The 24,424-nt window shown below is 37.0% G+C and overlaps 1 protein-coding gene across 2 annotated transcripts; it reads right to left on the minus strand.

Annotated features, from left to right (window-relative positions):
- Nucleotides 1-20: 20 nt before the first annotated feature.
- On the minus strand, nucleotides 21-23,999 carry afg1lb (AFG1 like ATPase b). Of its 2 annotated transcripts, XM_058756321.1 has the most exons (13): nucleotides 23,753-23,970; nucleotides 21,775-22,082; nucleotides 20,578-20,629; nucleotides 20,307-20,408; nucleotides 19,622-19,749; nucleotides 16,657-16,756; nucleotides 13,530-13,588; nucleotides 7,297-7,379; nucleotides 6,071-6,141; nucleotides 5,778-5,878; nucleotides 1,265-1,405; nucleotides 953-1,066; nucleotides 23-753 (listed from the first exon to the last, which is right to left on the minus strand). In XM_058756321.1, the coding sequence occupies exons 1-13, from the start codon at nucleotides 23,859-23,861 to the stop codon at nucleotides 625-627; spliced, it is 1,497 nt and encodes a 498-aa protein (XP_058612304.1). In that variant the 5' UTR covers nucleotides 23,862-23,970; the 3' UTR covers nucleotides 23-624. The 2 variants fall into 2 exon arrangements, with proteins under 2 accessions (XP_058612305.1, XP_058612304.1); XM_058756322.1 differs by lacking the exon at nucleotides 953-1,066 and having other exon boundaries at nucleotides 21-753; nucleotides 23,753-23,999.
- Between the last annotated feature and the right edge of the window lie 425 nt (nucleotides 24,000-24,424).

Raw genomic sequence — 24,424 nt, forward strand, 5'->3', positions numbered from 1 at the left:
ATAATTACAGTCAAGTTAAATAAAATAACATTTGTTTGTGGAGATTCATTAACATTTTAATAATTTAAGAATGGAAGCCCATTTCCACCACATAATATAAATAAATGTTAAAAAAAAAAAAAAAACACGCTTTGGTAAATCGGAATAATTTATGATTTTAACTTTTATCCCATAATTATGTAATTTATATTACTTTTTATGGAAATTATTATTACTTAAATATGGAAACATGCTTTGATATTTAAGGAAGCACAACTGCATAAATTCACATTAGACATCAAACATTTAAATATAAATATATTTTTCCCTCTCCCACAGTGAGAGTGTCTTCCAAAGTACATAATGTACTAAATACAACAGAATACACGATCCACTAGAGGGTGCTAGACATCGTCTTATTTTGCAGAATATGCATTGTCCTCCTACAGTCCATGATATTTAGTTTTAAGTATTAATGTTGATGTGAGCATATGGACAATTCCACTTGCTTTTAATTTAATAAGATAAGGCTAACAGTCCGTTTTTGGTGATGGAAATATACCATCCCAAATGTTTTGGGAGGCCACAAAGACTCTCCTGTCGACTCTATTAAGAGGTAGTTGGTTACAGCAAAGGAGTTTCAGTTCATGTTTGACTCCGATCCCCACTGAGCCAGTACTGTTCTGTCTGCATCTCTGTGAGGCGAGATATTGTCCTCTGGAAGGCAAAGACCTCTTCATCTGCTGTGAACAATGTCAGCCGCTCACTGGCCTCCTGAGCAAAATAAATGAAGTTCTGATGAACGATTACAATAGTCTTTCTACAGGAATTAAAATAAACCTGAGAGATTTTATCTATACATGACTATGTATATGCATGCAACATTAATGTGTGCTGTCAGTATGTGTTTATGTATAGTTTCAGAATTATAATGTAATGCCATGAGGTGGCACTGTTAGGGTGTTGTTATTACATCGGTCAGGCCAAGTTCATCTATCATTAGGCGATCTCTTGCTTCCTCTCCAGTCATGGGTCCCTGATCAAGGAGGCGGTGTAATGGTGCGTCAGCCAATATTGCCACTCTAACCTGAGTGTTTAAACACATAATTCAACCATGTCGATAGGTTGGCGTTGCTAACAGAGTATGACAAAGCTATTATGAAACAAATGTATTTGAGGATTGCACATAAATAACAAGTGTTTTTGATTCTGTAGATGAACATGTTTAAGGCCTGTGTGAGCTTGAAGGATGTCAGGGTTAGTATTTGTTTTGAAGAGTCATTACCTTTTGGTCATAAAAGTTGTCAATGAGTGTGGTGAAGCGTCTAGCCTGGTCCTTCATTCCGACTCGAAAGTAAGGAACATTCCGTATGATGACCGTGTCAAACTGCCGTGCGATTTCTAAATAATCACCTGCACCCAATGGCTGTAAACAACAAATAAAATTGACATAATATTATGTTTAGCCATATTTAGTGAGCTCTTCTGCTTAAAGGGATAGTTCATCAAAAAACTAACCATCTTTATTTACTCATTCTCATGAGCTTTTGCTTCATTTTTGATTTCTATTCATTGCAATTAAATGTAAAAAAAAAAAAAAAACTACATTATTCAAAGCAGAAGAATGAAAGTCATACAGATGTGGAATGATAATTTTTTTTAAAGAAATTAATGCATGAAGGATGCATTCAATTGATCAGAAGTGACATTAAAGACTATTACACTGTTACAAAAAAAAAAAAAAAAAAAAAAGTGATGTTCTTTTGATCTTATACTATTCATCAGAAGTTCCTGGAAAAAAAGTATCATGGTTTTTACAAAAATATTAAGCAGCACAGCCGTTTTCAACACTGACATGACAATGAAGACTAGAGTAATGGCTGCTGAAAATTCATTTTACATTTCAATAAATTCTCACAATTTTTACTGTATTTTTGATCAAATAAATACAGTTTTGATGAGCATATGAGACTTTTCAAAAATGTTAAAAAACATCTTACCAACCCCAAACTTTTGAACAGTGTGTATTATATTTGGAAATATAATATAAAATGCAAATTCATCTGCTTGATCTTCAGGGGTCTCTCCACCATGACAAAGATTGAGAGGGAAACTTCACTGATGTCTCTGAAGCCTTGGCACATACATGTTTACCCATCCATTTCTCTCATCTCATGTGCTTATTCCCTCTTGAAAATTTGTCTCTAATCTTCAATTTCATCCTATATTCTGTATCTTCTCTGGGTAGCATGTATCTCTGTGGTAACTAAGTGGAAAGGCACATTAACACATGCTGACATAGTCCCAACTGCATTAGCCTGACCATGAAGACGAAGAAGTTGAGGACTCTTCAGATAAATCCACACATGTACATGCACACACACACACACACACACACACTCTCAGTACACTGAAGTGAACAGCGCTCTCAAAAGCACTGAAGGACGCAGAGACAGTGCCTCGGCTCCATTAGAGAGCAGCATACTCATTCTTTCTTTCCTTCACAAACAAAAAAGGAGCATCATACTGGTAAACCAAGTCCAAGGTTACATACATAAACAAGCACACACACACAAGCTGGCTTTAGACTGGTCATACACTGGGCTGCAATGGTGAATTGAAGGTGTAGAGATATGGATGGATGAAGGCATGGGCAATACATAGTATCAGTGAAATGGATGTGGTGGTGGTAGATGAACATGGAAAACAAAGTGGAAAATGCAGAGTGATGCATAAGAGAGAAAGTAAGCTCCCTAAGAGGGTAATATATGTTGCACTTGTATACTGACCAGGGATCAGCCTTCCTTAACAGTAAGCAAAGGTTAATCTGGGATTTTGGAGGATTTTTAAAATCTGGTGATTATTCTGGAGATGATTCTAAAGGAAATACAGTGGGGCAAAAAAGTATTTAGTCAGCCACCAATTGTGCAAGTTCTCCCACTTAAAAAGATGAGAGAGGCCTGTAATTTTCATCATAGGTATACCTCAACTATGAGAGACAAAATGAGAAAAAAAAAAATCCAGAAAATCACATTGTAGGATTTTTAAAGAATTTATTTGCAAATTATGGTGGAAAATAAGTATTTGGTCAATAACAAAATTTCATCTCAATACTTTGTTATATACCCTTTGTTGGCAATGACAGAGGTCTAACGTTTTCTGTAAGTCTTCACAAGGTTTTCACACACTGTTGCTGGTATTTTGGCCCATTCCTCCATGCAGATCTCCTCTAGAGCAGTACTGTTTTGGGGCTGTCGCTGGGCAACACGGACTCCAAAGATTTTCAATGGGGTTGAGATCTGTAGACTGGCTAGGCCACTCCAGGACCTTGAAATGCTTCACGAAGCCACTCCTTCGTTGCCAGGCGGTGTGTTTGGGATCATTGTCATGCTGAAAGACCCAGCCACGTTTCATCTTCAATGCCCTTGCTGATGGAAGGAGGTTTTCACCAAAATCTCACGATACATGGCCCCATTCATTCTTTCATTTACACAGATCAGTCGTCCTGGTCCCTTTGCACAAAAACAGCCCCAAAGCATGATGTTTCCACCCCCATGCTTCACAGTAGGTATGGTGTTCTTTGGATGCAACTCAGCATTCTTTCTCCTCCAAACACGACAAGGTGAGTTTTTACCAATAAGTTCTATTTTGGTTTCATCTGACCATATGACATTCTCCCAATCCTCTTCTGGATCATCCAAATGCTCTCTAGCAAACTTCAGACGGGCCGGACATGTACTGGCTTAAGCAGGGGGACACGTCTGGCACTGCAGGATTTGAGTCCCTGGCGGCGCAGTGTGTTACTGATGGTAGCCTTTGTTACTTTGGTCCCAGCTCTCTGCAGGTCATTCACTAGGTCCCCCCGTGTGGATCTGGGATTTTTGCTCACAGTCTTCTTTCTTGTGATAATTTTGACCCCACGGGGTGAGATCTTGCGTGGAGCCCCAGATCGAGGGAGATTATCAGTGGTCTTGTATGTCTTCCATTTTCTAATAATTGCTTCCACAGTTGATTTCTTCACACCAAGCTGCTTACCTATTGCAGATTCAGTCTTCCCAGCCTGGTGCAGGTCTACAATTTTGTTTCTGGTGTCCTTTGACAGCTCTTTGGTCTTGGCCATGGTGGAGTTTGGAGTTGGACTGTTTGAGGTTGTGGACAGGTGTCTTTTATACTGATAACAAGTTCAAACAGATGCCATTAATACAGGTAACGAGTGGAGGACAGAGGAGCCTCTTAAAGAAGAAGTTACAGGTCTGTGAGAGCCAGAAATCTTGCTTGTTTGTAGGTGACCAAATACTTATTTTACCGAGGAATTTACCAATTAATTCTTTAAAAATCCTACAATGTGATTTTCTGGATTTTTTTTTCTCATTTTGTCTCTCATAGTTGAGGTATACCTATGATGAAAATTACAGGCCTCTCTCATCTTTTTAAGTGGGAGAACTTGCTGACTAAATACTTTTTTGCCCCACTGTAAATGATTTCCTTTCCATCCCAAGAATAACAGCCTGTGTTGAAATGCGTTTGTGTAAGTTATTTTTATTCAGCAATGATCCATTAAATTGATCAATGGTGGCAATAAATTTACATTTTAATTTAGCAGACGCTTTTATCCAAAGCGACTTACAAATGAGGACAATGGAAGCAATCAAACTCAACAAAAGAGCAACAACACGCAAGTGCTATAACAAGTCTCAATTAGCTTAACGCAGTACACATAGCAAGGGTTTTTAAAATTGTATAATAAATAAAAAGAAAACAGAAGCTAGTGCTAGAGGCCTTTTTTGCTTTAGTTAAATACATTAATAATGTTGCAAAAACTATTTTAAATGCTCCTTTTAAATTTTCCTTTAAATTATTTATTTATCAAAGAATCCTGAAAAAAAAAAAATATTTTCACTAAAATATTATGGACAACATTGTTAATACTAAGAATGTTTCTTGAGCACCAAACCAGCATATTAGAATGTTTTCTCAAGGATCATGTGATACTATAGACTGGAGTAATGGCTGCTGAAATCTTTTTCAGCTTTGCAAATCACAGGAATAAATGGCATAAAATATTTTAAAATAGAAAAAAGTAAATATAATAAATAAAAATAATTTTTTTAAATTAAATATCCTTACTGTATTTTTGATCAAATAAATGCTGCCTTGGTGAGCTTAATAGACTTCTGTCAAAAGTGTCTTAAAATCTTATTGAAACTCAAACTTTTAAATTGTATTCATAAAAATAAATGTAAAAATCAAGCAAAAAAGAAACCCCCACAACAACAACAACAACAGTCATACAAATAAATATACAAATATAACTTAAACTGATTGTTCACCTATAGCTGCTGGTCCCCATTGACTTTCATAGTATGGGGGGGAAAACACTATGCAAGTCAATGGGCAGCAACTGAAGGTGAACTATCCCTTTAAGCCTTTATAGTATTTCCAGGTCCAGTGGCAAAACATTTTTTGACCTGAGGGCTCCTGGGTTCAAAACCTGCCCAAGTTTTAAAAACAGGAGCTTTTTTTTTATGACTTTATTTGGAAGTGTGAGTGGCCCACATTGGAAGGTGGAAGTATAATGCTTAAATGCAATGAACTTACTCCATTTACTTAGAGTGATTACACTGACTAAAATATAGGTGGAATGACAAGCTCCTAGTATTTTAGTATTCCTTTTTTTAATATAAGGTGCCAGAATGCTGTTCCTTCCCAGTTTAACCACTGCCCTCCTATATCCACATCTAAAAGGTTTGGGAAAGACACCACAAACCAGAATTTTATGTCATTTCCTACACACTCACTCGCTCACACAGCTCTTGGAAGGTGCAGTCTGCAGTGGTTCCACAGGTTCTGCTCAGGGTTACTTCTCTTCCTTGCACGTTCAGTACTCTTGGCCTGGTTACTATCAATGGTTAGAGGCAGACATGCAGTTACTGATTGCAATAGAAAGATCTAACACTTTAGCACTGAAACGATAAGGTCTACACATAAAAACAGCCAACACTACAAGATTAAACCTCACACACCAAGTCAAGAAACATCCACTCTTAACCTTAAAACCCCCATCTATCCAAAGGCAAATTAACTCGCTTACCATCATTTTGTCTGTACGCCAGTTCCTCAAACAGTGTATTGACAGCATTCTCTGCATCAGGCTCACTTGATCTATGGAAAGCGAGTGAAAGAGAGAGATAATTGAATATGAAATTAACCAGGTTTGAAGTGGTCACATCAAACAGTGCGTGCTGAAGGCTTGTGTTTGAATTTTCACAGTGCCTCAATAGAACAGGATGTTGGATTCAAAACGCAAACATTGAGAGAGTGTGAATAAGAGGGAGCAGCAATCAGGTGTCAACAAACTCATGCATATTAACATCCTCTAAAAGAGCAGCTGTTGAGATAAAGGGTTTATAATAAGTCAGAAAAAGACGCAGAGTGTATATTTATATTAATGTGCACTCATGATATGTAATTCTTTCCCTTGCCATTTATTATCAGTTGTTTTCTCTTCTCAGGCAGTAGTTGAGACCAGAGGCAATTGAATCATTTACATTTTTTTTTTCTTTAGAACTCACAGATTTATTACAACTGCCATCTCTTTATATGATAAACATTTATGTGTGGTAAAATAACTGTTCCATTAGGTAAAGTAAGCAAAAAATATATGATGTATAATGTATAATAAATACACTACCATTCAAACTTCAAAAGTTTGATGTAAGATTTTTGATGTAAGGATCAGTAAGATTTTTTTCATGTTTTTGAAAGAGACTTATGCTCACCAAGACTGCATGCATTTCATAAAAAAAAAAAACAAAAAGAAAAACAGCCATTACTACAGGTTCACACTCCAATGTGCTGATTTGGTGCTCAGGAAACATTTCTTATTATTACAAATATTGAGAAAAGTTGTGCTGCTTACATTTTTGTGGAAACTATGTTTTTTTTTTTTTTTTTTGATGAATAGACGAGTTCGGAACAGAATTGATTTGAAATAGAAATCTTTTGTAACAATTTAAATTTACTGTCACTTTTGACTGACTCTTGATTCAATGTGCCCTTGTTGAAAGTTTTAATTTCTTCAAACACTTTTGAAAGGTAGCATATATGTATAATTTGTCAGGAATAATACAAGTTATTTCTTATTATTATCAATATTAAAAACAGCCATAAAGGTCCAAGTACTGAACATACAACAAACAAACAAGGAAATAAATACTTCTAAAAATAAAAATTACAATTGCCCTAAACTACCTTACAGCGTTTTAAAAATTAATTTAATGTTGTTACATCACTCTTTCACAAAGAGAGTTGTCTTACATGTAGTATAGTTTTCCTGCTGCTTCCATTTCTCTTGTCCGGTAATCTATTCCAGTGTCAAGACCGACGGTATGACAGTGCTTCTGTACGGCAAAGGAGAAATGTGGTAAAAGAGAATAGTTACAAATAAGAAGAGAGAAAGTGACGTTTCAAGAGTAAGTTTAAATGACAGTAGTTCTGTTTTGCTATTTATTTTGTATTGCAATACACAGCTCACCCCTAGGGGGTGACAATGCCACATGCACTGTGGGTTAATAAAACACATTTTAATTGCTATAACAAAATAATACTGTGATTCATATTATCCTGTTGTAAGCCATATAATTAAGAAATACATTAAGTTCGATCTATTCTAATGATTTTAAACTACTGTTAGCATCCAGGTATTCATAGTATTATTTTACATGGTCTATATATATATATATATATATATATTTAAATTGAAAGAGTTTATCCCTCAATCTTTTACTCTTTTTGTTTTCACAATGCAAGTAGAGAGTTTATAATGGCATCTTTGCACTTGTTTTTGTGTGATACGAAATTACTCTACTGCTAAAATAGCCTCTTTGAAACTAACTGATATGTAGTTAAGGGTCAAATAAAATATGCATACTATGTCAACACTGTTTTAAACATGTTAATCGCTCACTTTTATGGAGTGACTGTGTGGAACCACAGCATATCAAACCTCTGTGACGAGGAAGAAAAAAAACATTAAAAAAAGGAACAAAATGCTGGTGAAACGATGACAAAAATGACTGATGAAAAGGAAGGGTGATTATTTTTAACAGGATGTGGATAATATGTGGTATTTAGGCGAGAGGCCTTTGCCTGAATCAGTCCTCAATGACAGCTCCAGCGAATTATGAAATCAGTGAATTTTCCACCACCCTCCTCCTTGAACTAAAGATAATTAGCAATCACCACACAGAGCGAGAGAGGAGCGATCTATTCCTCTTCTTCCTGTATCTCTCGCCTCTTCCCCCCATTCTCCAGTGCTGTCAACTTTTCTCTCTCGAGCGCAGAGTTCCGCGTCCGAGCCAATTGGCTGAATCAGCCGTAATGACAGGCTGACAAACCACGAGCAGAAGAACACAAAAGGAAAAGTGTCACTTCATCAACCCCGCTCGACCTTGTCACCAGGCCGCCATGTAAACAGCCTCCATGGCCACGACAACCGCGCTTCCCCAGCAGCCATCAAAAAAAGGGGTTTTTCCTCTGCACACCCTATTCTGTCTTTTTTTTTCTTTTTGTAAAAACTTTCCATTTCCGCCTGTATATCTTAACGGTTGATGGGCCATATCGCAGGAGAGTAATCGTGAGAAGGGAGAGGGGGAGAGAAATACAATCAGTAATGATTCCAGCGCATGGTTCTTTATAATCAGTTGAAGACACGTCCTCTTGTGGATCATTGCATGATTATGGCCTTTGATGGGTTCATTAAGGACTCATAACTCCTCAAAGATCTTCATCATCGGCCCTTCTCAACTCAGAATGCACTTTGCCACGCAAATCTGATGCACATCCTCGGCCTTCAACAAGACCCGCCAGACACCTCAAAATGAGCAGGATCTCCTAACTGACTGACCTTTTAATAAATAACTAAAACCTGTTTCTATGGAATTAAAATGGCAACTAGAATGATATCATTTTAGATTTAGCACTCACACTTGCTGTTAGTAAGATTGATGGCTGTTGTTTGGACAATTTCAGCCATGTTGACAACTTTTTTAACAGACTTAGTCACTGATTTAGACCACCCCTATTTTAACAACACAACCTCTCTCCAAAATGTGCCCATGACAAGCCAACTCAGTGTTAGCAAAAGTTGTAAAATGATTATACATCCCTCTGCAAACATACATAAATAAAAAGTCTCTTTACAGAGGCAGGTATAATTTCTGAAGACACCATTTTTAATGATCTGTCAGGTCACATGGACATATATGCATGAAAAAAAAAAAAATATGCAAAATAAAAATATATAAATAAAAAGTGGAAGAAGAATTTGGTTAAATTATGTCTGCATTACCAGACCTTATAAAAAATAAAAGAATAAATAATAATAAAAATAAATAAATAAAACTTTCTTCTTTTTCCTTCATCATCAATAAAAATAGTTTTAGTTTTTTTATAAGTTAATTAAAAATAAATATTTTTTCTTAATTATAATAGTAATATTGAATTTTTTGTAATGCCCCACGTTATTACCAGATATTACAAAAAATAAACCAATAAAAATACATTTGTTTATTTAGTTATTTTATAGTCAAAGTTTATTTTAAAGAGAGTTCTTATCGTTGCATGTGCTGGATGCCCACAGCTTCCCTGCACAACCATTTAGAATGAAAATGAAGTCTGTCTCTCTTTCTGTCCGTCTTGCTCTCTCGCTCTCTCTTTCTAGCTCTTCTCCACTCCTCAAAAAAGTTGCCTTTGAGTTTTTCAAAGCAAGGGTTGCCATTGAGCTCCAACAAAAGCCAAGGATAGCTGGCGATTGGACCCTGATGAGGTCCACTACCTCATTACTGACAGCCGAAAACATTTGATGCTTTTTTCCCTCCTGTTTGGGAGGAAGAGGGGTGGACTGACAGAGGCTGGCTTAAGGAGCGCGCAGTGGGAGAACTGAAAAAGAGAGGTGGCAGAGGGGGACAGGGGGGAAAGGTTGTAGTCCATTCATCTTTGTGTGTCTTACAGCCTCTGTGGGTAGGAGAAAAGAAAAGGGGGGTGGAAGCAGGGGCGGGGTAAAAAGAGAACGAGAGACAGCTTAAAACACTGCCTTTATGCTTTTGAGTCCTGGACGACTCCTCTTACATCAAAGTGTTTTTACCACTGCGGTGTGCGATTTTGTCTCTCTCTGTGTGTGTGTGTGTGTGTGTGTGTGTGCGTGTCTTGAGTGAATGTATTGAGAGATTAGGTGACTAGTGAGTGTGTGTGTGTGAGGGAGAGAAAGAGAGAGAGAGCTATGGGGGTGGTTAACGACGTGAACGCACTAATTACGCCTAATTATCTATTCCCTTTACATGTAACCGGCTTTGTTAGTTACTCAGAACACTCTCAAAACATACTCAAAATGTTCTCACAACCTCTCCTTGCCCTGTCCAGGACTCTTAAAGAAACATCACCCTTGGAACATCTGTCTCGCTTTGAAAGCATGGACCCCCCAGACCTCCGCAGAGGCCACAGGCCACGGCCCTCATCCTCTCTATCACAATCACTCACTCCTCAGTCTTTGCTAATCTGTGCCTGCTAAAAACATGACTGACCAACTTTAGTGGTGACTTGGCAAAACAACATCTTTTGAGTGACTGTTAACGAATGTCAAGGCACATCAAATATTGGTCTTATGGCTTATTCACACCAAAGCCAGAAGTTCTGACAGAGGAAAAACATGCCTAACACGATTTTAAGTCCAAAATATTGTAGTTATGGTCAATGTTTTGCTTAATTTAATAAACACTGCCATTCAGGTTTTTTTTATTTTCAGAGAACTTACCATTATAGTTTGGTTAAAAAAAAAAAAAAAAGTTTTGTATCGGACTTGGTGTAAACAGACTTTTAGACATCAGATCGAAACATAACAACGGCAAGAACAGAGACAGGAGAGCCAAGATAAAAACACAACAAAAAAAAAACATTAGAATTAAGAGGTTAACAAAAGGTCAGTGGAACAATAGCAGCCATCCAACATAAATTGCCTCTTTTCATTTTTGCTCCATCTTCCAAGTCATTCAATCATCATACACTCATCCTTACCCACCAGAGACCTTCACCATGAAAACACACACACACACACACAAGACCAAGACCACCATAACCAAAGACACACGGGAAACAGCAGAGAAAAGCAATTAGCCAAAATGAAGACAGACATTTGAGGAAAAAATAAGGTAATCACACCTCTATGATAATGGGTCTGTTGGAGCAAAAGATTAATAAGTAAAATAAAATAAAATAAAACAAAACACTAGGAACAAAAAAAGATACCATGGAAGACAGATAAGTTGCTTAAAACTTAAAAATCAATAAGGGGTTCTGACCTTACTTAATATGTATAATTAGGGCTGCCAAATCAAAATTAATGAATCAGATTGACCATATATCAACATTCATTCAAAGGCATTACATTAGACAAAAGCACTGAATAGACAATTGGCTTTAAGAAAAAAATATTGTTTATATAATCTATTAAAAATACATCACTGTTCAAAAGTTTGGAGTCTGGGCTTTTTTTTATTTATTTTTTACTTTTTTTAAAAGTCTTTTTTGCGCATAAATGCTGCATTTTATTTGATTAGAAATACAGTAAAACACTATTTTTTAATATTATTAGAATTTAAAATAATTAACTAATAATTATTAATGCTGAAAACGTTTTTGTGGAAACCATTTTGTTAAGGATTCTTTGATGAATAGAAAACAGATTTAATTTATTTGAAATACAAATATTTTGTAACATTACTATAACTTTTGATCAATTTAATGAAGCCTTGCTGAATAGAAGTGTTGATTTCTTAAAAAAAAAACAATGTAGTATATAATTTGAAAAAAAAAAAAATAGAAATATATTTCAATATTAAATTGTTTTTAAATCATATTTACATGAAATATACGGAATTAAAACGTTGAACTGACAGCCCTAATAATAATAATAATTTGAATAATATTTAGTAGGCAAATAAACATTACCACCCTGAAGAGAGATTAAGATATATAGAAGGAGAACAGTCAAGAGCCAGTGAGTGCATTTCAGTGAGTCTGTCACACATTATTAGGGTTGACCAGGCATGAGAGGAGGCACTTGGGCCACCCTAGTTACCCTGAACTGGGATCCTGGGTTGCCTCAAAACCAGATGGCCTAACAAAGAAGCTCAAACGTTAGAGGTGCAGCGCAGGGCGAGATGTATTCAGTACTCTTACCAGGCAAGATTAACACAGGCCAGAATAGAGGGTGACTTTAAGGGCCCCAGGGTTTTGACAGAGACGGTCTGAACCAGAGTGACTGTGCTGGGCCACTGACCATAAAAGATCCAGGGGTCAAACTGAGAAAAATCACAACCTGAATGAAGCATCTAGCAGCTTTTATAGCTTTTAAGCACATTCTACAGAGGGGGATGGGGTCCTTTAACTAAGAGGAATACTAGGATATAATGTGGATTAGAAAGACATTGTATTGCCAGTCATCAAAGCATCCTCTTATTCTGTCGATCTTCAAGATCACAGCGTGAAAAGAAACATGTAAAGGATGACTGGTTTGTATTGCCAATAGCGCTCCCCATACAATTGTGACGAACCAAAATTGAACATTTGCTGAAAATTTACTCAAACATCAGGCCATCCAAGATGTAGATGAGTTTATTTCTTCATTTGAACAGATTTTGAGAAATTTAGCATTACATCACTTGCTCACCAATGGATTCTCTACAGTGAATGGGTGCCGTCAGAATGAGAGTCCAAACAGCTGATAAAAACATCACAATAACGGCACCCATTCACTGCAGAGAATCCACTGGTGAGCAAATGAAGTAATGCTAAATTTCTCCATATCTTTTCTGATGAAGAAGAAGAAGAAAATTCATCAACATCTTGGATGACCTGAGAGTGGGTACATTTTCAGCAAATTTTCTTTTTAGGCTTTTTTTCTTGAACAGCATGCTCAATACTTAACTAGAGAACAAGCCAATCAATGTTAAAATGTATTGAGCTCGGTGTGTTGATATCAATCAAATGTGCAAGAATGTGGCCTGCTGTAAAATGCCTGAAAATGATGGTCTGATTATTTATGATGGAAAGCTGTCGCAGGATGATGGTAATTACCCAGACAGCACACAGGATAATGCCAATACCTGCTTAAAATAATACAATTAACTTGCAAAGCAGATCAGAGCATTGCTGGCGTCCATGGCCGGGCGCACTTTGAAATGCAAGCAGCTTCACGCAATGCTGTCTCATTCCAGCCAACCCACGCCAGTCATTAAACGGCCTCCATGTCTGTCACACTCTCTCTCAGTCTGTTGCTCTCATCTCCAGGTATGATCAAAGCTGCCTTTTTTCTGTTTTGTGCGTTTTTGCAAACACATATGGGGTTGTGTATTTTTACCTGTGAATAAAATACATCAAAAACCAGACAGAGCAGAGGAGGAAACATGAAGAGTGAGAGAGAGAGAGAGAGAGAGAGAGAGAGAGATAGAATGAAAGGATAAATAAATTAACTGAGAGAATGACTTTGTCTTTACCTTGAGTACGCCAATGAAAGGCACAAAAGCAGCCCTCTGAAGCCCATTTTTGTACAGTTCTGAGAGAGAGAGAGAGCACGAGAGGGAGAGATGCTGGTTAGATTCACTCTTTAGCCTCCTCATAATGTCATTTTCCATCTATGATTGGCAAATAAAGTGTCTATTGATGAAGTGAGGGACGGGAGGGGAGGAGGGACAAAAGGGACGAGGAGAGGCAGAAATTGATTTCTGTGGGCAGCACAGGAGAAAGGCAGTACATGAAATTCATTACATTCCCAAACAATGAGCTCAAGAGAAGAAGTCTTTTTCTTTCTGCACAGACAATAAACCTGCATCGCAGTGAATGGAGACTTCAATTAGCCACACGGGCATGATAAACCACACACACACAGATGTAAAGAGACCATGATGAGTATATGCTTCTCTCTGTGCTGTAAAAGCTTGTTTAAAGCTGCCGTGGGCAAGAAAATATAAAGGAAACAGATCTGTCATAACAGAGGCATGTTGAGCTATAAACAGTCCAGTGAGACACGTTCGGCCAGTTCTCACCCAAGAAATGAAAGCATGCTATAGGGATCTTACTATGAAAGAACAGATAGATAAAGCATTTCCATAGGCATCTGGAGGCCACTTATGACAATCATTCAAGTGATTCATACAAACTGGGATGAGCCTTACTTACTGAGAGATATTTTAAGGCATTTATATTTATAACATTTATAAATATATATATATTATTATTATTATTATTATTATATTTATAACATTTATATTATTAAAACAGATCCAGATGCTTCTGAATGAATTCACTCTACACTCTTTCAGCAGCTTAATCATTATCCTGGTGCATAACTAAAGGGTCATTTAAAGATTTTGTTGGTGAAGTGCACCCTCTTTCACATTTGTCCATCCATTTCCCTCGCTTTACCTGAAGAAACGGTTTTGGGCAATGACAAACATCCAAGTTCAAACACGCAAGCCTCTTTAGTGGCTCTTCAGTTTAGCATCTTTATATCAATAAACGAGCAATCTCTTTCGGTGCCATCTCTCTCCCTCCCATCTTTCATGTGTACCCGTCTATCCATTAGTCACCTAATTAAAATGGAATAAGATGGCTATTAAGTTTTAGCGTAGGCTTTGTTCTCCGTGACTGGTTAATGTTAGGAGAGGGTTTCTTTATGTAACTGCCGCTCACCGTTTTGTACTTGGCACACAAGGCCACTTCATACAACGAGACATTAGCAGCGCTCCAAGACAGAGACAGAGAAGAGAAAGGCAGAAGGAGTGTCTTATCTCTACCCTTATCACTCTCCCTCTCCAGTTTAATGTAACATCACAGCAATTGCAAAAAACGGCGTCTGTGGAATCAACAATGAGGCAGAGGAAGAAAAGAGTGGGAACGGTGGAGAGAGATTAAAGACTTACTGCTCATATTCAAGCGGGTATCAAATAAAGTTGCCTCGTTTTATGATGAACGGCGTATAGGCGAGAAATCTTTGATGGCGGCGAGGTTGAAGTTTCCACATGATTTAAAGGGATAGTTCATCCAAACACATCGTCCACGTCATTTTAAACCTGTATGATTTTCTTTCTTCTATGGAACACAAAATGAGATATTTAGAAGAATGTCCAAGCTGCTTTTTTCCCCCTTTGATAGCTTTGGTCACCATTCACTTTCACTGTATGGAAAACAACAGCTTAGACAGTCTTCTAGATAACTGCCTTTGTGTTCCACAGAAGCAAAAAAAAAAAACAAACAATCATACTGGTGAGTAAATAATGATAATTTTTAATTTTGGGGTGAATCATTCCTCAAGCTACACCAAAAAGCACATAGGAAATAGTTTACTGAAGAACTAAGGGTTTAAAGTTCAGATGGATGCAGTCATCATTGTATTTCAGGCCTAAAAAAAAAAAACACTCCTCAGATTAGTTTCATGTAATCCACTACAGAGAAGCAGCCAATGACAGGTGTTTGAGTGTATGCAAGAAAGGAAGAGAGCAATAAAAAGCAGAAAAGGAGTGAGAGACTTTATGCGGATTATCAATAGACCTCAAACATCATGGTATCAAAATACAGCGATTAACCAAAGAGTGACTTAAAGAGGAGGTGAACATTAGAAAGGAGTGAAAAAGAAGAAATAAGATCCTGACACACGAGATGGTGCAGAACTGGATTAGAACACGAGACGGACGTGTAGTTTAGGAACATGTTTTACTTTCAGGCCACACAAAAGAATGAGGAGAATGAGAAAGGTATGGTGGTCTATTGTTGGGAAGTTGGTGGCGAACAATACAAGGTGAAAATGTACAAGAGTCATGTGTGCTGTGTAGGTGACAGGTCAGTATCAGAAAACACACACTTAACCCTGGAAATTGATGCAGGAAATGAAAGGAATAAATTGCTTTTATTGTCAGATTTGTTTTTGTTTTTGCAAAAAGGGTTATGAATTATAAAAACCTCATTTAAATAAATATATTTACACATATATTTTCACCACAGTTTAAAACTTTGGGGTCGGTATGATATTTTATATAAGTCTCTTTCAAAGGGTGCATTTATTTGACCAATATATAATAGAATAGTAATATTATTACAATTTAAAAAAAACTGATTTGTATTTTTATTATTTAAAAAACAAAAAGTAATTTATTCCTGTGATGGCAAAACTGAGTTTTCAGCCATTACTCCAGTCTTTATTGTCATAAGTTCCTTCAGAAATCGTCATGATTTTTTTTTGTAACAATGTAAAAGTATTCACTATCACTCTTGATCAATTTAATGCATCCTTGCTGAATAAAAGTATTAATTTCTTTAAAAAACAAACAAAAAAGTAGTGCATATTTAATAATTTTCTCCCAAATGTTACAGCTAAACAAGTACACCTGATTTGAATGTAATAAAAAATTAATTTAAAAAAAAATAATTAAAATTAAAATTAAATTTAAAAAAAAGTTTATGTAGTAATAACAGGCACATTTTTACTCAACTTTATTTCCAGGGTTAAATAAGACTGGAAAAAAAAAAAAAAAAAAAAAAAATATTTTCTGCATGGACCTGGACATTCGAACACCAGTTTCTGTTAATCACATAAATGGCTTCAACATTACCCAGACATCTCCATACCTTCAGGTGGTCGATTTGAGGTTGCCACAACCACGACCCCACACTTGAACAAGCCCTCAAATAACTGCTTCAGAATCACAGCATCGGCTATATCCACCACCTGAAGAAAAAAAAAAAGAAAAAAAGAAAAGACGATTTTTATTCATTGTACTCTGAAGAAAAAATGTATTATAGCAACCCATATTCTGCATCAGCTATTTCCTTTTTCCTGCACATGTAAAAGTTCATAGGAAAAGGTCAAATTCAACAGAATTTTTGGCAAACTGTAATAATGTGTATTAATGCAATAAATAGGTTGGTTTTAATTTCATGTTGCCTTTAAAGAAACCTATAGCTTCTGTTGTTTCTTTTCTGTCGTTTCTTTTCTGTCCTCTAGGCAGGACAGTCAGACACTATGGGAGCGAGCACAGGTGCATTAGCTGGAGATGAGCGAGGCGCAACTCTCTCCCCTTTGGCCTTTCTCTGCCTTGAGCTAATTACCACAATTGTGCAGATGCATGTGCACTTGTGCATGCGTGTACATGCGAATGAATGAGTGAAAACCAGGTGTCGTTGCATTTTAAAACTAAAGCCTCGGCCAAGGTCCTTTGACATCACCCTCCCCAACGCGCTCGCACACAGACGCAGGACAGACACAAAGCCACTCCACCTGACTGTAAAATGGCCACACAGAGCCGCGGCTTTCTGCTAGAGACAAGGACAAGTGGCCAAAGCGCTGAAAAAGGTAAATAATTGAATACATAAATAAATAAACAGTGTTTCGAGGTAAAATCAGTGGCACAATGACAGCCAGATGGCCACACAGAGACAAATACATATACACACACACACACACACACAGATGCGCTCCCATTGTGCTCTTGAGGGCCTGGCATGGCTGTCCCTGAATCTCAGAAGCGAGAGGATGAGTGGTTCTTTCATTATTATCATTTTCATCATCATCATTCATTATTATCATTTAAACGTTGCCTTTTTCACAGCAGCGAGCTGTTGCCTCACACACATCTGCAGCAACAGTGGGGCTGCTGACCCTCCCCTGACAAAAGGAGCCCTTTAGTCAAAAACATACAATGAGATCGACCATGGTCCGCTCTCATCTTTTCCCACATTTCTGCAACTTTTTCAGGGTTGAAATGCATTTAGTCAAAACGCAAATAGAGTTTCTCCTTGCGTCGCATTAATACTTGATTAGCGTTTGCATATCTGGCAACGAGGAGCCAAATTTGTGACCGGGGATGTTTTTGTCATGTAGAAGACCTCCTCATTCACTGAGCTCTACTATTCTTAGAAGGACACACTTATGACTGCCATACCCCCAGCATATGTTGTTTTTCTTATATTGAAGTGTTTCCCTTTTTTGCATATTAAACCTTCGGCCCCATCAAACCCAATTAGCGTCTTCTATAGCAGCCTTATGTGCAGCAAGGTGGAGGGCGTGCGTGTGTGTTGTCGGAAGGGTGGTCGGTTACAAAGACGAGGTGCTACGGAATAAATTGGATCACATTTCCTTTAACCGTCCTCTTCTATTCTTCATTTCAAAGGAGTCATTTAATTATGACCTTTTCATCTGTCCTGTATTTGTTTTTTTGTTTGTTGCACAGGCACCGGGACACTCATGTGCGAGTGTGTACACACACACACACACACACACTTTCAGTCTCGGAGTATTGATTGCCAGGTTGAGTGCAAGAAAGCCCTCTGTGTGGCGTTGTTGAGGACGACGACAGCGAAAACAACAGCACGGATATTCAAATGAGCATCCAATTATGCCAGCAAAGAGTCACTTTTGTGTGGTGCACACGGGTGCCAAATTGCACTCTTTTGATCTTAAACCTTTACTTACACAACTCTGTCGATGAGTAATTTCACCCGGCGACTGACAGGGGCCTGAGACAATGCCTCAAACGCTTTCTGCTCGCTCTTCCTCTTTCTATATCTCTCTTGGTCCTTCTCTCAATACCTTGCATTCATTAAGGGAGTGGAGAGGGACAAAAGGGGAAGGCTACAAATTACTGATAATGATGCCGGACTAATGAAGAGAATGGAGAAATTTCATTAGCATTTAAGAGGCATGGATGCATGCGACCCGCCATAGTCGCTCTCCATTACCCCTCACTCAAGGAAGCAAGAGGGGCCGACTGAAACTCGATGCCTCATTTGCATGCTTAAGTGGCAGTGGCTCCTGATTGGTAAGGGGCTGTCAGCTCCTCATTTATGCATCATAAACAAAATCTGTGTGCTTTCCATATTGCCTCGAGCGACGATTGGCGAGGTGAGCTTTCAGGCAATAATGAGAACCCATACTAAATAAATATATGAAAGTGATCAGGTCTGAGGTAAACATTTCGATTTAAAAACCATTAATAAAAAGAGCAGCCCTTCATCCTTAAGCAGTGAGAGAATGAGCTCTTGATTATCAGAAATGGTTATTTGTGTACTGCATGTAATATTATTAAGATAACAGGACATTTTTAGAAATCAATAAACACCACACTGATACTGAACCAGAGAACAAAAATCTAGATAATGATTAATAGATATTATTCCGTAAGGAAAATATTGATTATTTGATTGAGAAATGGGCTGATTGATTGGTTTATATCTGAATTTATTCATCTTTTTGGGCTCGCAAAGAAGAAAATTTTCTGTTTAATTTTCAAATCTCGATTATATATGGACTCAGCATGGGTTTTCAGCTCCGTGTGAAGGTATCTGACTCCACTAGATGGCTCCAAAATGAACAAGGCTCATTTCTACAAAGAGCTATTCCACACTCTAGTCAGATGAACTAAATCAATATAAACATACCACAGCACATGCTGATTCTTTCTATATTTGGGATTTCTGCAGCTCACATTATTCCCCTCACTCATGCACGAACACACAGAAAATATGCATTAAAATTGCAACTTGCAACAATTTTACAAACTCTTCACCCTCCCAATTTCCCTTCTCCTGCCCTCACCTGAAACTCATCAAAGCATAGGAGACAGGTTTCCTCTGCGATCTCCATGGCAACTGGAAAGATGGGGTCATACATTGTCATTTTACCTATCCGTCGCTTTGGCAGGCTCTGTTTCAGTTTGTGGATCCCTGAATGCAATGCACAAATTAAAGTCAATAGAAATAAATGTATATGCTCTCAGAACCTAGACAAAATCAAATTTTGACCTCAGAGGACTCCATTCTACTTTATGCTGTTATTTTCCTTAATTGCTATTCATGCATGATAACAGGCATGTTAGTTTGCTACTTGTAAAAAAAATCTAAATATTACTACTTCAAATTGAATAATACAGAATGAGGTAAATATACACTACTGTTCAAAAGTTTTGGATCAGTTTTTATTAATAATACTTTTATTTGGCAAAGACACATTAAGTTGATCACATGTTAAAAACATTTTTATATTCATATATATATATATATATAAACTCAGCTTTGCTATCACAGGAATAAATTACATTTTAGCACATATTGAAAAACTGTTTAAGTTTAATAATATTTTTAAATTTTACTCATTTTTACAGTATTTTTTGTGACCCAGAACAAAAAACCTCAACGCCAAACTTTTGAATAACAGTGTATGGCCATGTATGTATCCACAATTACTCCAGAACAGGCCACCTTGGTTTAATTAGACCACTTACTTCTATGTACGTCTAACATGAATGCATTGAAATGAACCCTCCTTTTTCTTCCATTTTCCACAAATGAGTAAAAAAGATCCATCATCATTGTTTTTCCAGTGCCTATTGATTATGAAACAAAACACATTAACAGCATTAATTGGCCTCTCCAATGTAAAGTCCAGTCCAATCCCTCCAAACTCAACATATGCGTGTTTAAATGACTAATCATTTTGCTGCCACAGCTAAAAAAAAAAAAATAAAAAAAAAAAAAAAAAGAATTTAAGCTTACCAACATCACCATGGATATAGTAGCCGTGGGGAGGATGTGGCTTTGGGGACTCCTGTAAAATAAATGCAAATATTACCATCTGGTTTGAAAAAAAGCTGGTTTGCTTCAGCACATTTTAGCCTATGTCACTTACACATCTTATGGTTTGATTTTGTCACCAATTGTAACAAAAAGAAATATTCAAGTAACTCTTGGCGACTTATATGATTAAGTGCCCTTGACTCAAAGTTTCCAAACAATGTCCACAACGCATTCAACTTTCAGAGTACAAGGCGTTTGATGAGCCAGTCCAGAACTGTCTGTGGCTGCAGACAATTGATCATTCAGGAAAGACAGAGAGCCGACATCCTAATGCCCGTATTCTGATTTTTTTTTCAGTGGGGTGAATGCTGTTTGAGCAGTGAGGCGCAGCGTTCTTGGATGACAGCGTGTGACTTCTCACTGACTTCCAGAACTCTCTGTAGCTCGTTATTGTGGCTGGTGGCAGTGGTCCAGTCACGGTAGAGTGGACAAACACAGTGAAGAGACTGAGAGAGAGCGGACACAGGCCCTGTCAGGGACGGGTCCACAAGGTGGAGTCATGCTCTACACTTTCACAGGACGCAGCCAAGGGGAAAAAAGTTCACATGCCAACACTCTTAGGCTCTGTTTTCCACTCTCTTTCACAAATGAACTGTTGTTTGCTCTGGTAATGCTCTAGATAAACAATGACTTTGGGATTTGAATTCATTTTTTTGGAAAAAAGAACTTTGCTTATTATAATAAGTGATTTACTTCTACACGAAAAGAATGCATTTATTCATTTACTCTGTTTCGCCCTAAATAATCAACACAAGAGCACGTCGCTGTACATGTTTATGTTTATTTCCCCATATTGAAAGTGGAGCTGGGAATCTCATTCCCAGACAATGGCGACCCCTCATTACTGAGGCGAGGGATAGGTGGGGTGTCCTGACTCAGTAGGGGGCCGTGCTGTGATCCAGCAAGTGCTTGGTCTGGTCTTTCCTCCCACTCTCCACCCCCACAAACACAAACAGGCTGAAGCTGCTTTGACCTACAAACAACAGTCCCACGGCAAATTAGGCAATGGCACAGTGCAAGCGCTGGGGTCTGACTGAAGGTTGGACCGCTAAGCTTTTTCTTCACTGTAAACATTCACAGATTGCACTGCTCGGTTTGGCACATATAAACCCATACCTCTTGTATGTTGTCAACATCTCGGTCTTCTTTTTCATTTGACATCTTTTCTTGAGGACTGCAAAGGTTTACTTTACTTGTATTATTCTTCAGTTCTGAGGTGGGTTGACTATGTAAACAGTCTTTAGGTTGAGGGAGAAGGATCGGGATGTTGGTATAGTCTGTCATCACTCTGTTTAACTGTTCTAACTGAAGAAGTGCAGCTCTTTGTTGATCATCCTCTCGCAGTGAACCGGAGCAGACAAGGCTGTCATAGTGGCTGATGAGTCCACCGTGAGCAGCCCAAGGTGCTGACATAGATGTATGTCCTGCAAAAAATGTTGTATACCATTAAGAAACAAGAATATGTTGTTAAACGCATATTTGAGATCCATTTAGTAAGGAATTTTGACAGTGTTTATAATCACATAATGCTTAATAACAATTCCTTAATATTTCACAATAAGACTTTGTGAAGATTTTGTAATTGATGAATGCAGAACAGTAGATCCACTAAACACCTATTATGTGTGACATAACTTTTTTCTTGATTATGAACAAATGTATAAGTAAGAGATTCATTTTAACATGAGTAAATAATGACAATTTACATTTTTGGGTGAACTGTACATTTATGCAAAACACACAAGTGAACATATCTTGTAATAAAATATGCTCACACTATAAATTACAGTAAATAAACAATAACTGCTTCAAAAAAAACAAACAAAAAAAACATACTGCCTACTGTATAATTTACAGCTGTAAAAGATATATGAGATATTTAAACTTAAAAGAATTAAAAGTTGGGAAAGATTCAAGAAATGTGTTCCTATAAAATACTTATACAGCACAATAAAAAGTTAATCTTTTCGACAGCTTGGTAGCTAGTTTTAAAATAATAATAATATTTTTTTTTTTAATGTTTTACAATTTATTAAGGCTATTCTTGTTGAAACAGCACTGCGATGAAAAGCACTGCATTGAAATACAATAACATAAAGGGAACAAAACAACACCTCAAAGAAAGAAAAATAACATAAGCCTTAAGAAACATGTTATTCTTATTGTTATCAAGGAGTTTCAGAGATTTAACAATAAGCAACGTCTCAGCAAGAAAGACGTCAAATCTAGGTAACATCTTGAGAAATTTGTTTTTGTGAATAAAAATTTTACAACGCAACAAAAAAAAAATTAACAACAAGATCAATAGCATGATCACTGACGGAAAAATACCATTCAGCAAAATCATATTTTAAGTTACTTAAGTTCTCCCAAAGAGATTTAACCTGATTCTAATGAGAAAATAAATGAAGTAAAGTTTCTTTCTCAACTTTGCAGAGTACACATAAGTTAGAGAGCAATTTGGCAGTTCGCTGGATAGACATTATACAAAATCTTAAAATGTACCTGTTATTTTATAAGAAATGCAAAAGTTTTCAGGGAGTAACCATGCTTTCTTCCAACGAATACTATCAAAAAATTAATCCAGAAAAAATTACATCTAGGGGATGTATATACTGAATAATATAACAATCGCTTTACTGTTACTTTTTTCTTTTTTTTTTTTTAAATAAAGAAAAACTCCATCCAATAAAAGTTTGGGCATGATTGTTTTTCTCTCATTAGAGCAAAGGTATGTTTTAAATAAATGCACATAACTTGGAGACAAACTTTTGATGACAGAATTGAAAGATCTAGCTGGCAGAGGAAGACTTTACAAAGTCATAAATTCTTCATACTCCAGTACAGTAGCTACTCTCATTTTTCACCCAAAACAAAAACAATACTTCTGTGTGTGTGTGTATGCGTGTATGCATGTATGTATGTATGTATACATATACATATACATATACATATATATACACACACACACACACACACACACACACACACAAGATGGATATAAAGAACTATGACGTAAATGACTTCCCGCAGTTATCACGTGTTTTCAGCACTTTGTCAGCACTGACCATGACAGGGGAATATTAATGCTCACCTCTAACGGCCTTAAACCGTTCACACCAAATTCCTCTCGACAAACTTGTCTTTTTGAATGCAAGTCTTAAAAGACATCTCGTTGTCGACCGCAACCTGTATGCCGCCATGTTGATTCAAAACCTAATAACTTTATTGAGCTCTGTACACTGACACCTTATATCCCTTTATGGAGAACAGACACTCTGCTATGCATGTTGTTCTTTCAGGTTTGTATAAGTCACAAACACGTTACAATACATAGGAAATATGTTTTTATAAATATCAAGATCAAAATCTTAGCTTATTCGTGAATAAATGCGAGATATTATTCTGCAGGCGGTTATAAGCAATAACAGAGAAACTGTACCATTTTTAACAATACAGATTTACAAAAGGTGCACTGTTCTTGCTTTGACAGCACTTATCTAATTACATTACAGAATGGAGCTTGAATAAATGACAAATGTTACTCTACAAAAGGTTCGGAATTTATAACCTATAAAAGTTGAACATTAAAGATGTCCACCAAAAACTACACTTGCTTTGCTAACATTTATCCAGCAGCTCAGAATACTGGCACGTGACTGCATAAACGCTAGTTATTACTCTACAGACGGTTATAAAGAGTTAACCTATAACATTTTCGACGACATATGTACACTAAGAAGTACACTGTACTCGCTATGACAGC

Source organism: Onychostoma macrolepis, chromosome 20, assembly GCF_012432095.1.
Source record: "Onychostoma macrolepis isolate SWU-2019 chromosome 20, ASM1243209v1, whole genome shotgun sequence".
Classification (NCBI taxonomy): Eukaryota; Metazoa; Chordata; class Actinopteri; order Cypriniformes; family Cyprinidae; genus Onychostoma; species Onychostoma macrolepis.

Excerpts from the sequence above, each read along its gene's own strand:
- afg1lb (XM_058756321.1), bottom strand. The coding sequence starts at position 23,861 with ATGGCGGCATACAGGTTGCGGTCGACAACGAGATGTCTTTTAAGACTT. Across the intron at positions 20,409-20,577 it reads CTATATCCATGGTGATGTTG|GCACTGGAAAAACAATGATG; the intron begins GTAAGCTTAAAT and ends CATAATCAATAG. Across the intron at positions 16,757-19,621 it reads TATGCTTTGATGAGTTTCAG|GTGGTGGATATAGCCGATGC; the intron begins GTGAGGGCAGGA and ends TTTTTTCTTCAG.